The sequence below is a fragment of the Chiloscyllium plagiosum genome, chromosome 5, assembly GCF_004010195.1.
Source record: "Chiloscyllium plagiosum isolate BGI_BamShark_2017 chromosome 5, ASM401019v2, whole genome shotgun sequence".
NCBI lineage: Eukaryota > Metazoa > Chordata > Chondrichthyes > Orectolobiformes > Hemiscylliidae > Chiloscyllium > Chiloscyllium plagiosum.
The window spans coordinates 112,604,600-112,618,664 of NC_057714.1; the positions used below are offsets into that span (position 1 = coordinate 112,604,600).

At 44.8% G+C, this 14,065-nt stretch overlaps 1 protein-coding gene across 5 annotated transcripts in view; it reads left to right on the forward strand.

Moving 5' to 3' along the window:
• hhatlb (hedgehog acyltransferase like, b) overlaps positions 1–9,000 on the forward strand; it is a 66,033-nt gene extending 57,033 nt beyond the window's left edge. For all 5 annotated transcript variants that reach the window (XM_043690821.1, XM_043690817.1, XM_043690820.1 and 2 more), the window contains 2 exons: positions 4,381–4,525; positions 8,358–9,000. In XM_043690821.1, the coding sequence (XP_043546756.1) occupies positions 4,381–4,525; positions 8,358–8,470 (258 nt within the window). In that variant the 3' untranslated portion in view covers positions 8,471–9,000. The remainder of the gene's footprint in view (positions 1–4,380; positions 4,526–8,357) is intronic.
• The last annotated feature ends 5,065 nt before the right edge of the window (positions 9,001–14,065 follow it).

Below are 14,065 nucleotides of genomic sequence, written 5' to 3' on the forward strand. Positions count from 1 at the left end.
GTTTCGGGCAAAAGCCCTTCATCAGGAATAAAGGCAGAGAGCCTGAAGCGTGGAGAGATAAGCTAGAGGAGGGTGGGGGTGGGGAGAGAGTGGCATAGAGTACAATAGGTCAGTGGGGAAGGAGATGAAGGTGATAGGTCAGGGAGGAGAGGGTGGAGTGGATAGGTGGAAAAGGAGCTGGGCAGGTCGGACAAGTCCGGACAGGTCAAGGGGGCAGTGCGGAGCTGCAAGTTTGCAACTAGGATGAGGTGGGGGAAGGGGAAATGTGGTAGCTGTTGAAGTTCAGATTGTTGCCCTGGGGTTGAAGTGTTCCGAGGCGGAAGATGAGGCGTTCTTCCTCCAGGCGTCTGGTGGTGAGGGAGCGGTGGTGAAGGAGGCCCAGGACCTCCATGTCCTCGGCAGAGTGGGAGGGGGAGTTGAAATGTTGGGCCACAGAGCAGTGGGGTTGATTGGTGCGGGTGTCTCTGAGATGTTCCCTAAAGCGCTCTTACCCAGGTTTAGACAGTACATTTGGATCGGCTCAGACTTGGAGGGCCGAAGGGCTGTAAATTTTCTTTGTTCTTTGTACAGCAGCTTGTTCCCCTCTCTCCACTCTGGTTGAGACTTCCACAAAAAACTCTAATAAATGACTCAGACACAATTTCCCTTTCACGAAGCAATGCTGACTCTGTTTGATTAGATTGAGTTTCCAAATGTTCTACTACTACCTTAATAACTGATCCCAATAATTTTCCAACAACAGATGTTAGGCTAATCAGCTGACAATTACCTGCTTTTTGTCTCCCTCCCTTTTTGAATAGGGGTATCACATCAGTTTTCTAATCCCCTGGTACTTCTCCAGAATCCAACACTCTTTGTTTGGAAAATTGCAATCAATACATGCACTGTCTCTGTAGCTCTTTTAGGATCCTGGGAAGTAAGCGATCAGGGACAGGGGACTTATCTGCCTTTAGCTCCATTAGTTTGTCTCATCCTACTTCTCTTGTGACGGTCATGGTACTTAATTTCTCCCCCATATTCTTTGGTGTTAATGGAATGTTTGAAGTAACTTCCACTGTAAAGACTGATGCAAAATATCTGTTTAACCCCTCTACTATTTCCTTGTTCCCCAAAACCATATCCCCAGATTCATTTTCTAAAGAGCCCATGTTCACTTTGACCTCTCTCTTCCTTTTTATATATTTAAAGAAGCACTTATTGTTAGTTTTTGTATTCCTCACTATTTTGCCCTCATTGTTTACCTTTTCTATCTTTACTATATTTCTCAGACCACCTTTTCCGGATTCAGAATTTATCCCAGTCTTCGGGGCTATCAACGACTTTTGCCTTTTATATGATTTTTTTTTTCAACTTAACATTCTCCCGACCTACCTTGGTTGGCCATGGTTGGTTTGTTTTTCTTTTAGCAAGAATACATCCCAGTAAGGAGGAAATATTGTGAGAGTCATGAACCTCCTTAAATGCCTGCCACTGCTTGTTTACTGGATCAGCGGTGCTGGAAGAGCACAGCAATTCAGGCAGCATCCGAGGACAGGCAAAATCGACGTTTCGGGCAAAAGCCCTTCATTCCTGATGAAGGGCTTTTGCCCGAAACGTCGATTTTGCCTGTCCTCGGATGCTGCCTGAATTGCTGTGCTCTTCCAGCACCACTGATCCAGAATCTGGTTTCCAGCATCTGCAGTCATTGTTTTTACCACCCTTACTGCTTGTTTACTGTCATTCCTTCCAATTCATGCTAACTCTATCTTCATTTCACTTCCCTTTATTTAAGTTAAACACTGATGTTTCTGACCTAAGTTGCTCACACTCAAACCGAATATTAAATTCTATCAAGCTTTGATCACTACATCCTTGGGGATCTTTTATTCTGGAGTCATTTATTAAGCTTGCCTCATTACCCAATCCACGGTTCCTGCTCCCTAGTTGACTCCATGGTGTATTGCTCGAGGAAACCATTCCTAATACACTCTATGAATTCGTTGTTTTGGCAACCCTGCCAATCTAATTAACTCGATCCATCTGAAGATTAATGTCCTCCATAATTATTGTTCTATTCAAAATTTGTGCGAAGATTTGTAGCTCGGGTGCTCGTTGTTGTGGTTCTGTTCGCCGAGCTGGTAGTTATCCACAAACTCCATCGACAAACACATCGACCTGGACCCAATATACCAACCACTACAGCGGACAGCTGAAACTGACAACCGGAAGCGGCAGGGACAGACCACTATAAACACCAGAGGAAACATCAAAGAAGCGCTTCGCAGGAGGCTCCCAAGCACTGATGATATTGTTCTATTCTTTTTACGTGCTCCTATTATTTGTTGATTTATAGCCTCTCCCACAGAGTGGCTACTATTTGGGGTGTCCACTACTCCTACCAATGCCACCTTCCCCTTTCTGTTTTTTTAACCTCTGCCTAAATGAACTCTACATCATCCGAGCCTAGATCATCTCTCGCAACTGTCCTCATTTCATCTCTTATTAATGGTGTACCCCACTATCTTTTACATCCCTCCTGTCTCTGAGGGGTATTTGACCTTTCAATGTTAAGTTCTTAATTTTGATCTCCTTGTAACCATACATCAGTAATGGCTATGAGATCATATTCACTTATTTTGATTTGTGTTGTTAGTTCAAATACTAATACAAATGTTTTGCACATTAAGATACAAAGCCTTTAAGTTTGTTCGCTTATCAAACTTCTCTCCACTTCTATCATTCATCATACAAAATAACGTGTATATTGTGTCCCTTCCTTTTATTTTCTGGTAACAATTAGCCCCGTCATTAACTTGCAATCATATCTTGTCCTTTACCTTTGATTTTATAATTTTTCAAACAATTGAAGCAACCTGCCCCCTGCTATTTAGGTTAAAGCCCTATCCATAGCCCTGGTTATGCAATTCTCCAGGTCTCTGGTCCCAGCATGATTCAGGTGGAGTTGAGTGTGTGATGCTGAAAAAGCACAGCAGGTCAGGCAGCATCCAAGGAGCAGGAAAATCGACATTTCAGGCAAATCCACCTGATTCAGGTGGAGCCTGTCCCATTGGAACAGCTCCCTCCTTCTCCAGTACTGGTGCCAATGTCCATGAATTCGAACCCATTTCTCCCACACCAATTGTTCAGCCATGTGTTTTGTTCTTTAATCTTGTTAATCCCATGCCAGTTAGCTCTTGGCTCAAGTAGAGTTTAGGAAAGGAAATCTGCCATTCTTACATGGTCTGGCTTGCATGTGACTCCAGACTCTCAATAATGTGGGTGGGCTGAGCCAGCATTTATTGCCTGTCTCTAACTGTCCCAGAGAAGAGAGTGGTGAGCCGCCTTCTCAAACAGCTGCGTCTTTTGAGAGTAGATTTCATTCTTTTTCCTCAAAATCTAAAACTATTTAGCAGTTTGATGCGACTGAATATCTTGCTGGGGCTTTTCAGAGGGCAGTTAAGAGTCAACGGCATATGGGCCAGAGCAAATAAGGTCAGAATTCCTTTACGTTCTGGACTGGAGGGTTTTTAACAACGATTGTCATCATTTTGGAAACAAACTGTTATGAACTGAATTCACACTCCTCTAGCCGCTGTGGTGAGATTTGAACTCCTGTCACTAGATATTATTAAGCTGATGAGGGTTCAGAAAAGATTTACCAGGCTTTAAAAGGTTTTATTTATGGGAAGAGGCTGGGACCTTTCTCACTGGAGGGTAGGAGATTGATGGGTGACCTTTATAGAGATTTATAAAATGATGAGGTAAATGAGTAAGGGGAATGATGGGTGTCTTTTCCATAATGTGGGGGATTTCAAGACTAGGGGTCATATTTTTAAGATGTGAGGAGAAAGACTTTTAAAAAGATATGAGGAGCAATTTTTTTTTTAGTGATTTGTGTATGGAATGAACTTCCAGAGGAAGTGATGGATATGAGTTCAATTACAACATTTAAAGTCATGATTTGGAGATGCCGGTGTTGGCATGGGGTGTACAAAGTTAAAAATAAAAATCGCACAACACCAGGTTATAGTCTTACAGGTTTATTTGGAAGCACTAGCTTTTGGAGCGCTGCTCCTTCATCAGTGGTTGTTGTTCTGAAGAAGGGTCACTGGACCCAAAATATTAATTCTACGTTCTCTCCACAGATCCTACCAAACCTGCTGAGATTTTCTGACTATTTCTGTTTGTGTTTCTGATGTCAGCATCTGCAGTTCTTTTGGAATACTTTCCCCCCTTTCATTGAGTTCCTTTGTTTGCTCAGCTGCTCCCACATGCATCACCTCTCACTTTTCTGGCTTGAATTCTGCTTGCCACTTCCCTGCTCAGCTGCTTCCCCTGCCCTGTCTGTCAGCCAGAAGGACAATGGTATGGTTTTTATGTTTCTTCAAATTTTCTCCCCAGGCTAACCAAATCTCGGAGGCCATGTCCCGACGAATTAGAGGAGTCTTTGGTGCTGCAAACTTCTGGGCCATTATTTTGTACAATATCCTTTCACTGAACAGTGTTGACTTTGCTCTCCTGGTTGCGAGAAGGTTGTTCCTCACTGGTAAGTTTTATCAAAGGTTGTAGAGCTAATTAACAACATTTCAGCAAAGTTGAGCATGGGTGGATTTACTTTAATCACCATTGTCCCTTATTGCTGGGCATCTGCCAATGCCAATTTCTGCCCGGTTGCTAGGAGGAAAAGGCCTATAAGCAGCATGGGGGAAATCCATATTCAATCGTTCATTCCAGAACATGGTCCTTGACTCTGCAGCATGTTTGAGCTCAGGTTAATAGCTCCTGTAATTAGAGTACACTGTTACACTCAGCTGCCCATTCCTGTTTCCAGTAAGCATAGCTGAATAGTACATGTGCATGGATGTTGACTAATATGGGGCTGTGATGCCCTCCCTAATTAAATAGTCTGCTAGTACTTTGTTATGTAAGTGGGAACAAGAAGAATGACAGTTTGGACAAATACAGGAAGTAGTTTCTTTGTGCACTTGTGGAATATGGGTGTCACTGGCTGGGCCAGCATTTATTGCTTGTCCTTAGTTGCCCCTTGAAGGTGGGCGTGAACTGCCTTCTTGAACCGCTGCAGTCCGTGTGCTGTTGGTAGACCCACAATGCCCTTAGGGAGAGAATTCCAGGATGTTGACCTGGCGCCAGTGAAGGAACGGCGATATATTTCCAAGTCAGGATGGTAAGTGGCTTGGAGGGGAATTTGCAGGGGATGGTGTTCCCATGTACCTGCTGCCCTTGTCCTTCTAGATAGAAGTGGTTGTGTGTTTGAAAGGTGCTGTCTGAGGATCTTTGAATTTCTGCAGTGAATCTTGATGGTGCACACTGCTGCTACTGAGTGTCAGTGGTGGAGAGACGTGATACCAATCAAGTTGGCTGCTTTGTCCTGGATGGTGTCAAGCTTCTTGAATGTTATTGGAGCTGCACCTGTCCAGGCAAATGGGGAGTATTCCATCACACTTCTGACTTGTGCCTTGTAGATGGTGATCAGGAAGTCAGGAGGTAAGTTACTCATTGCAGTATTCCTAGCCTCTGACCCATTCTTATGGCCACTGTGTTGAGTCCAGTTGTGCTTCTGGTCAACGGAAACTCCAAGGATGTTGATAGTGGGAGATTCAGTTATGATAATGCCATTGAATGTCAAGGGATGGTGGTTAGATAGTCTCTAATTGGAGTTGGTCATTGCCTGGCATTTGTGTGGCATGAATGTTACTTACCACTTGCCAGCCCAAGCCTGGATACTGTGTTAGTGGCCATTGAATTGGTGACAATGGGTGGGAGTGTAACCAGAGGAGTGAGTGAGCTCCATAAGACCATGAGACATAGGAGCAGACATTAGGCCATTCAGCCCATCAAGTCTGTTCTACCATTCAGTCTTGGCTGATAAGTTTCTCAATCCTGGTCTCCTGCTATTCTGACTCAATCTCCTCCATTCTCAATTGATTTTCTTTTGCTATGAGCCCTGCTTTATTTGTGAGAGTGACCTTCCTTTTCTCTGCAATCAGTTCCATTGCCAGGAAGTTTTAAAATAGTGATGGAAAAAGATAGACCAGATCTAAAATTGAAGTTCTAAATTGGAGAAAGGCCAATTTTGATGGTATTAGGCAAGAACTTTAGAAAGCTGATTGGAGGCAGATGTTCGCAGGTAAAGGGACGGCTGGAAAATGGGGAGCCTTCAGAAATGAGATAACAAGAATCCAGAGAAAGTATATTCCTGTCAGGGTGAAAGGGAAGGCTGGTAGGTATAGAGAATGCTGGATGACTAAAGAAATTGAGGGTTCGGCTAAGAAAAAGAAGGAAGCATATGTCAGGTATAGACAGGATAGATCAAGTGAATCCTTAGGAGAGTATAAAGAAAGTAGGAGTATACTTGAGAGGGAAATCAGGAGGGCAAAACAGGGACATGAGATAGTGTTGGCAAATAGAATTAAGGATAATCCAAAGGGTTTTTACAAATATGTTAAGGACAAAAGGGTAACTAGGGAGAGAATAGGGCCCCTCAAAGATCAGCAAGGCGGCCTTTGTGTGGAGCCACAGAAAATGGGAGAGATACTAAATGAATATTTTGCATCAGTATTTACTGTGGAAAAGGATTTGGAAGATATCCTTGCAAAATGTCCAGATTACAGAGGAGGAAGTGCTGGATGTCTTGAAACGGTTGAAGGTGGAAAACCCCAGGACCTGATCAGGTGTACCCTAGAACTCTGTGGGAAGCTAGAGAAGTGATTGCTGGGCCTTTTGCTGAGATATTTGTATCATCAATGGTCACAAGTGAGGTGCCAGAAGACTGGAGGTTGGCAAATGTGGTGCCACTGTTTAAGAAGGGTGATAAGGACAAGCCAGGGAAGTATAGACTGGTGAGCCTGACCTCGGTGGTGGGCAAGTTGTCGGAGAAAATCCTGAGGGACAGGATGTACATGTATTTGGAAAGGCAAGGACTGATTTGGGATAGTCAACATGGCTTTGTGCGTGGGAAATCATGTCTCACAAACTTGATTGAGTTTTTTGAAGAAGTAACAAACAGGATTGTTGAGGGCAGAGCAGTAGATGTGATCTATATGGACTTCAGTAAGGCGTTCGACAAGGCTCCCCATGGGAGACTGATTAGCAAGGTTAGATCTCATAGAATACAGGGAGAACTAGCCATTTGGATACAGAACTGGCTCAAAGGTAGAAGACAGAGGGTGGTGGTGGAGGGTTGTTTTTCAGACTGGAGGCCTGTGGCCAGTGGAGTGCCACAAGAATCAGTGCTGGGTCCTCTACGTTTTGTCATTTACATAAACTATTTGGAAGCGAGCATAAGAGGTACAGTAGTAAGTTTGCAGATGACACCAAAATTGGAGGTGTAGTGGACAGTGAAGAGGTTTATCTCAGATTACAACAGGATCTGGACCAGATGGGCCAATGGGCTGAGAAGTGGCAGATGGAGTTTAATTCAGATAAATGTGAGGTACTGCATTTTGGGAAAGCAAATCTGAGCAGGACGTATACACTTAATGGTAAGGTCCTAGGGAGTGTTGCTGAACAACGAGACCTTGGATTGCAGGTTCATAGCTCCTTGAAAGTGGAGTCGCAGGTAGATAGGATAGTGAAGAAGGCGTTTGGTATGCCTTCCTTTATTGGTCAGAGTATTGAGTACAGGACATTGGTCAGGCCACTGTTGGAATATTGCTTGCAATTCTGGTCTCTTTCCTATCGGAAAGATGTTGTGAAACTTGAAAGGGTTCAGAAAAGATTTACAAGGATGCTGCCAGGGTTGGAGGATCTGAGCTACAGGGAGAGGCTGAACAGGCTGGGGCTGTTTTCCCTTGAGCGTCGGAGGCTGAGGGGTGACCTTATAGAAGTTTACAAAATTGTGAGGGGCATGGATAGGATAAATAGGCAAAGTCTTTTCCCTGGGGTGGGGGAGTCCAGAACTAGAGGGCACAGGTTTAGGGTGAGAGGGGAAAGATATAAAAGAGACCTAAGGTGCAACCTTTTCAAGCAGAGTTTGGTACGTTATTGGAATGAGCTGCCAGAGGATGTGGTGGAGGCTGGTACAATTGCAACATTTAAGAGACATTTGGATGGGTATATGAATAGGAAAGGTTTGGAGGGATATGGGCCGGGTGCTGGCAGGTGGGACTAGAATGGGTTGGGATATCTGGCCGGCATGGACAGGTTGGACTGAAGGGTCTGTTTCCATGCTGTACATCTCTATGAAAGGCATCTGGGGCCGAATGGCCACCTCCTGTGCTGAAGGCTGCTATTTCCCAGCCTGAGAACACTCAAAGGAAGTGATGTGATTCACAGAGAAGGATTTCAGTGAAGCATGCTGTTGAATCCAGCTCCATTCTCTCTCGAAACTGTTTCTATCTCTCTCTTTTACATTTCAGGATTCCCCTGGAGCCTGTTGAGTGTTCTCTTTGTGACATACTGTGGGATACAGCTGATTAAGGAGAATGAACGAAGGTTGGCGATGGAAGCTGACAAAGAGAAAGTGGACTAGACAACTCGACAAGAGAGGAAAGCAAATTAAGAGAGGAAAGCAAATTGATCAAGGAAAGCTTTTACTGTGAACAGATACCAAATTGACTATTTATCACATGTAGAGAGAGAGTTTCTGATTGCAGGAACAGGCAAATTATCTAACTAAATTATAACAACATTGAACAGATCAATTCCCCCCCTTCCCTCACTTCCTGCACTGTGTGTGGGGGAGACACAACTTTTATAGACTATGAATCTCTTGCTCCAGATGTTCCTGGAGGAGATCATTTAGGTTTGATTGCCTCCATTTCCAGAGTGTTTTGGTCCCACCTCATTCAGTCCAACTGTGACTGATGTCTACTTCCCAATCTTCAGAGTTGATATGAAGGAAACTGTCTCTCAGTCTGACTGAAAATAAATCTGTCCCATCTCTCCGAACGCAGGGTTTCCAGAGATGGGATGGACTCTGTGGGACGGGAAATGCAGACGGGCTCCAAACCTCACTGACACCTAGACCCCACCCTATATACACACACCTCATACACACACTCGCACACTCTCACACACCTGTCCTCCCCTACTCCATTCGCCCCTCCCTTCCCCCACACACACACATCCCTGTGCACACCCACACACATTCCCCCCATACACACACCACTTCCCCCAGNNNNACCCCCCCACCACACACACACACACACACACACACACACACTGACTCTCTACACAGGCACACACATGCACTCTAATCCACACAGTTGTTGTGACGAACATTTGGAGATTTGTGGGTTTTGAGCGATGGAGTCTGCGATCAAAAGACTAACTGAGATAATGAAGAATTATTGTTCACTCATTACTGTGCAGTGAGCTTTCTTCTCCGTCCAAGTACCTGTAATGCTTGGCATGTTACTTGTCAAATGTATAATTTATTCTGTTCAATCCTGAAGTTTTTATAACAGAAATCCACTGTGATTCAAGTGTTTGTGAAGGATAAATGTAAATAGATAACTGTGAACTCTTATACCCCTCCTTCCTGCCTCACTGTTCCTTTTAGCTGCACTTGGTTAATAAATACATTTATAAGCAGTTCACATATACAACGGAAATAAATATTAAATTGGACTCAGCTCAGTTTTGTGCTTTGTTTCCTTGAGCTCTAAACGCTTTCAGTTCCAAACGCTTCAACTTTCACTTCGATCTGCTGCCCCTTTAAAACCCAGTCTTCTCTACTCCCACACATCCCTCCACACTCCAACACTCCCTTTCCTTTCTAATGATAGCGATCATATTTAAAAGATCAGATGGACAAAAGGGCCAAGGAGAAGCAGATGGAACTTAATTTAGGTAACTGTGAGGTGCTGTGTTTTGGAAAGGCAATCAGGGCAGGATAAGGTTCTGGGAGTGTTGCCGACTAAAGAGACCGTGGAATTCAGGTTCATAGTTCCTTGAAAGTGTAGTCCCAGGGAGACAGGGTAGTGAAGAAAGTGGTTGCTATGCTTGCCTATATAGGTCAGTGCCTTGAGTATAGGAGTTGGGAGGTCACGTTGCAGCTGTCTAGGACACTGGTTAGGCCACTTTTGAAAGTGCATTTAACTCTGGTCTCCCTGCTATAGGAAGAATGTTGTGAAACTTGAAAGTGTTCAGAAAAGACTTACAAGGATGTTGCCAGGGTTGGAGGGTTTGAACTATAGGAAGAAGCTGAATAGATGGGGGCTATTTTCCCTGGAGTGTCGGAGGTTGAGATGTGACCTTATTTAGGTTTAGAAAATCATGAGGGGCATGGATAGGGTAAACAGTCGATCTTCCGTAATTACACCGGCACCACTCCCCACCTCTTCCTCCGCTATATTGATGACTGCGTTGGCGCCACCTCGTGCTCCCGCGAGGAGGTTGAGCAATTCATCAACTCCACCAACACATTCCACCCTGACCTTAAATTTACCTGGACCATCTCTGACACCTCCCTCCCCTTCCTGGATCGCTCCATCTCCATTAATGACGACCGACTTGACACTGACATTTTTTACAAACCCACCGACTCCCACAGCTACCTGGATTATGCCTCTTCCCACCCTAGCTCTTGCAAAAATGCCATCGCGTATTCCCAATTCCTCCGCTTCCGCCGTATCTGCTCCCAGGAGGACCAGTTCCACCACAGAACACACCAGATGGCTGCCTCCTTCAGAGACCGCAGTTTCCCTTCCCACGTGGTTAAAGATGCCCTCCAATGCATCTCGTCCACATCCCGCACCTCTGCCCTCAGACCCCACCCCTCCAACAGTAACAAGGACAGAACGCCCCTAGTGCTCACCTTCCACCCTACCAACCTTCACATATACCAAATCATCCGCTGACATTTCCACCACTTCCAGACAGACCCCACCACCAGGGATATATTTCCCTCCCCACCCCTTTCTGCCTTCTGCAAAGACCATTCCCTCTGTGACTACCTGGTCAGGTCTACACCCCCCAACAACCCACCCTCCCATCCTGGCACTTTCCCCTGCTACCGCAGGAACTGCAAAACCTGCGCCCACATCTCCTCCCTCACCTCCATCCAAGGCCCTAAAGGAGCCTTTTACATCCATCAAAGTTTTACCTGCACATCCACAATATCATTTATTGTATCCATTGCTCCCGATGCGGTCTCCTCTACACTGGGGAGACTGGACGCCTCCTAGCAGAGCGCTTTAGGGAACATCTCTGGGACACCCGGACTAATCAACCACACCACCCTGTGGCCCAACATTTCAACTCCCCCTCCCACTCTGCCGAGGACTTGGAGGTCCTGGGCCTCCTTCACCGCTGCTCCCTTGCCACCAAACGCTTAGAGGAAGAACGCATCATCTTCTGCCTCAGAACACTTCAACCCCAGGGCATCAATGTGGACTTCACCAGTTTCCTCATTTCCCCTTCCCCCACCTCACCATAGTTCCAAACTTCCAGCTCAGCACTGTCGCCATGACCTGTCCTACCTGCCTAGCTTCTTTTCCACCTATCCACTCCACCCTCCCCACCCCCCCCTCCCGACCTATCACCTTCATCCCCTCCCCACTCACCTATTGTACTCTATGCTACTTTCTCCCCACCCCCACCCTTCTCGCACTTATCTCTCCACCCTTCAGGCTCTCTGCCTATATTCCTGATGAAGGGCTTTTGCCCGAAACGTCGATTTTACTGCTCCTCGGATGTCTGCCTGAACTGCTGTGCTTTTCCAGCACCACTCTAATTTGGACTCTGAATAGTCAAGGTCTTTTCCCCAGGGTAGGGGAGTCCCAAACTAGAGGGTATAGGTTTATGATGAGAGGAGAAAGATTTAAAAGTGACTGAAGAGACAATATCTTTCACACAGAGGATGGTACGTGTATGGAATAAGCTGGCAGAGGAAATGGTTGAGGCTGCTACAATTACAAAATTTAAAAGGCATCTGCATGGGTATATGAATAGGAATGGTTTAGAGGGATATGGGCCATGTGTTGTGAAATGGGACGAAATTAGGTTAGAATATCTGGTCGCCTTAGTCAAGTTAGGATTGTTTCCATGCTGTACATCTCTATGACTCTCCAAAAGACATTGTTTTGGGTGGTATGGAGTCTTTTGTAGCCTTAGGCTGTCCTTTAAATGCTTTTGAAGCAATGGTCAGTGGTTTGAAAAGCTGTAGGTAATTTGTGCACAGGAAGCTCCCACATAAAGCAAGGTGAAACAAATCTGGATTTTTTTTTGTCTTGCATTCAGCCGGATGGATGCAAGAATGCTAAATTTCAAATGATCACAACAATTTCTATTGCAGGGGAAAAAACATAAGTACAGATTGGTTGGCAGGTCAATGTTGATTATCCAAGGCTTTGCCATTGGAGAAAACAATAGGAAGCTCTGGGCCCTCCAAGCTCCCAGGGAATCCAAAAGAGGTGTAAGGCTTGAACACAGTCCTTTTGTTTGCAGAGAACAGGGCTCTGTAGCTGGATGAATATAATTTACAGCATGGGTAAATGAGCTACTCATTTACTGGCTCCACTTTCTCATGTAGTGTAAGTTGTGATTGTTCAAAATTTGATATTCTTGCATCTGTCCTGATGAATGTAAAATGAAAAATGAAAATCTTTCAGTAGAATTGGAGGAGAAATGACAATAGCATTGATAAATAGTTGATGATAAATATCGTGCAGAACTCTGTCTCTCACAGGGGGTGGGGTGAAAATGGGGGTCCTCTGGGCTGAATGCATAGTAAATAAGACACAAAGTAGACAGGCTTGTGGGGAGAGGGTGGACAATGTAAGAAAATGGAGGTCAGATGTCATATGGTCAGACTGCAAAGCTGTAGAATTCAATATTGAGTATTCACCAGTTAATATTCAATATTATTAAATGTTATATGTTGTTCCTCAAGTTTGTGTTATGCTTCATTGGAATATTGTGAGCATGAGAGCAAGGTTTTAGTTGGTTTACTTTGCCACACGCCAGGAGGACCCATATTTGCTCTTTTCCACTTTAATGTACATCCATTTATCAATACTATTTCTCTTTCACCCAAGTAGCAACCCCTTTGCTTTTTGCACTGGGCCCACACCCTATCTGTACCCCTCACTCCTCCTCTACCCCTGTCAAAACTATACAAGCAACCATTTCAACAGAAAGGACGGTGTCTGGATTGTTCAAAATGGATACTTTTATAATTTATGAAAATGGGAAAGTGGACATTTGTGTATTGCTGGGTTACAAAACATTTTTCATGAATGCATGAAACTGCATAAAGAGTCATACATTCATAGAGGTGTACAGCACGGAAACAGACCCTTTGGTCCAACTTGGCCATGCCAACCACAAATCCCAACCCATCTAGTCCCACATGCCAGCACCCAGCCCATATCCCTCCAAACCCTTCCTATTCATATACCCATTCAGATGCCTCTTAAATGTTGCAATTGTACTAGCCTCCACCACTTCCTCTGGCAGCTCATTCCATACATATACCATCCTCTGCATGAAAAAGTTGCACCTTAGGTCTCTTTTATATCTTTCCCCTCTTACCCTAAACCTATGCCCTCAAGTTCTGGACTCCCCTACCCCAGGGAAAAGACCTTGTCTATTTATCCTATCCATGCCCCTCATGATTTTGTAAACCTGAGGTTATCCCTCAGCCTCCGACGCTCCAGGGAAAACAGCCCCAGCCTCTTCAACCTCTCCTTATATCTCAAATCCTCCAATCCTGGCAACATCCTTGTAAATCTTTTCTGAACCCTTTCAAGTTTCGCAACATCTTTCCGATTGGAAGGAGACCAGAATTGCACGCAATATTCCAACAGTGGCCTAACCAATGTCCTGTACAGCCGCAACATGACCTCCCAATTCCTGTACTCAATACTCTGACCAATAAAGGAAAGCATACCAAACACCACCTTCACTATCCTATCTACTGGTAATTCCACTTTCAAGAAGCTATGAACCTGCACTCCAAGGCCTCTTTGTTCAGCAACACTCCCCAGGACCTTACCATTAAGTGTATAAGTCCTGCTAAGATTTGCTTTCCCAAAATGCAGCACCTCACATTTCTCTAAATTAAACTCTATCTGCCACTTCTCAGCCCATTGGCTCATCTGATCAAGATCCTGTTGTAGTC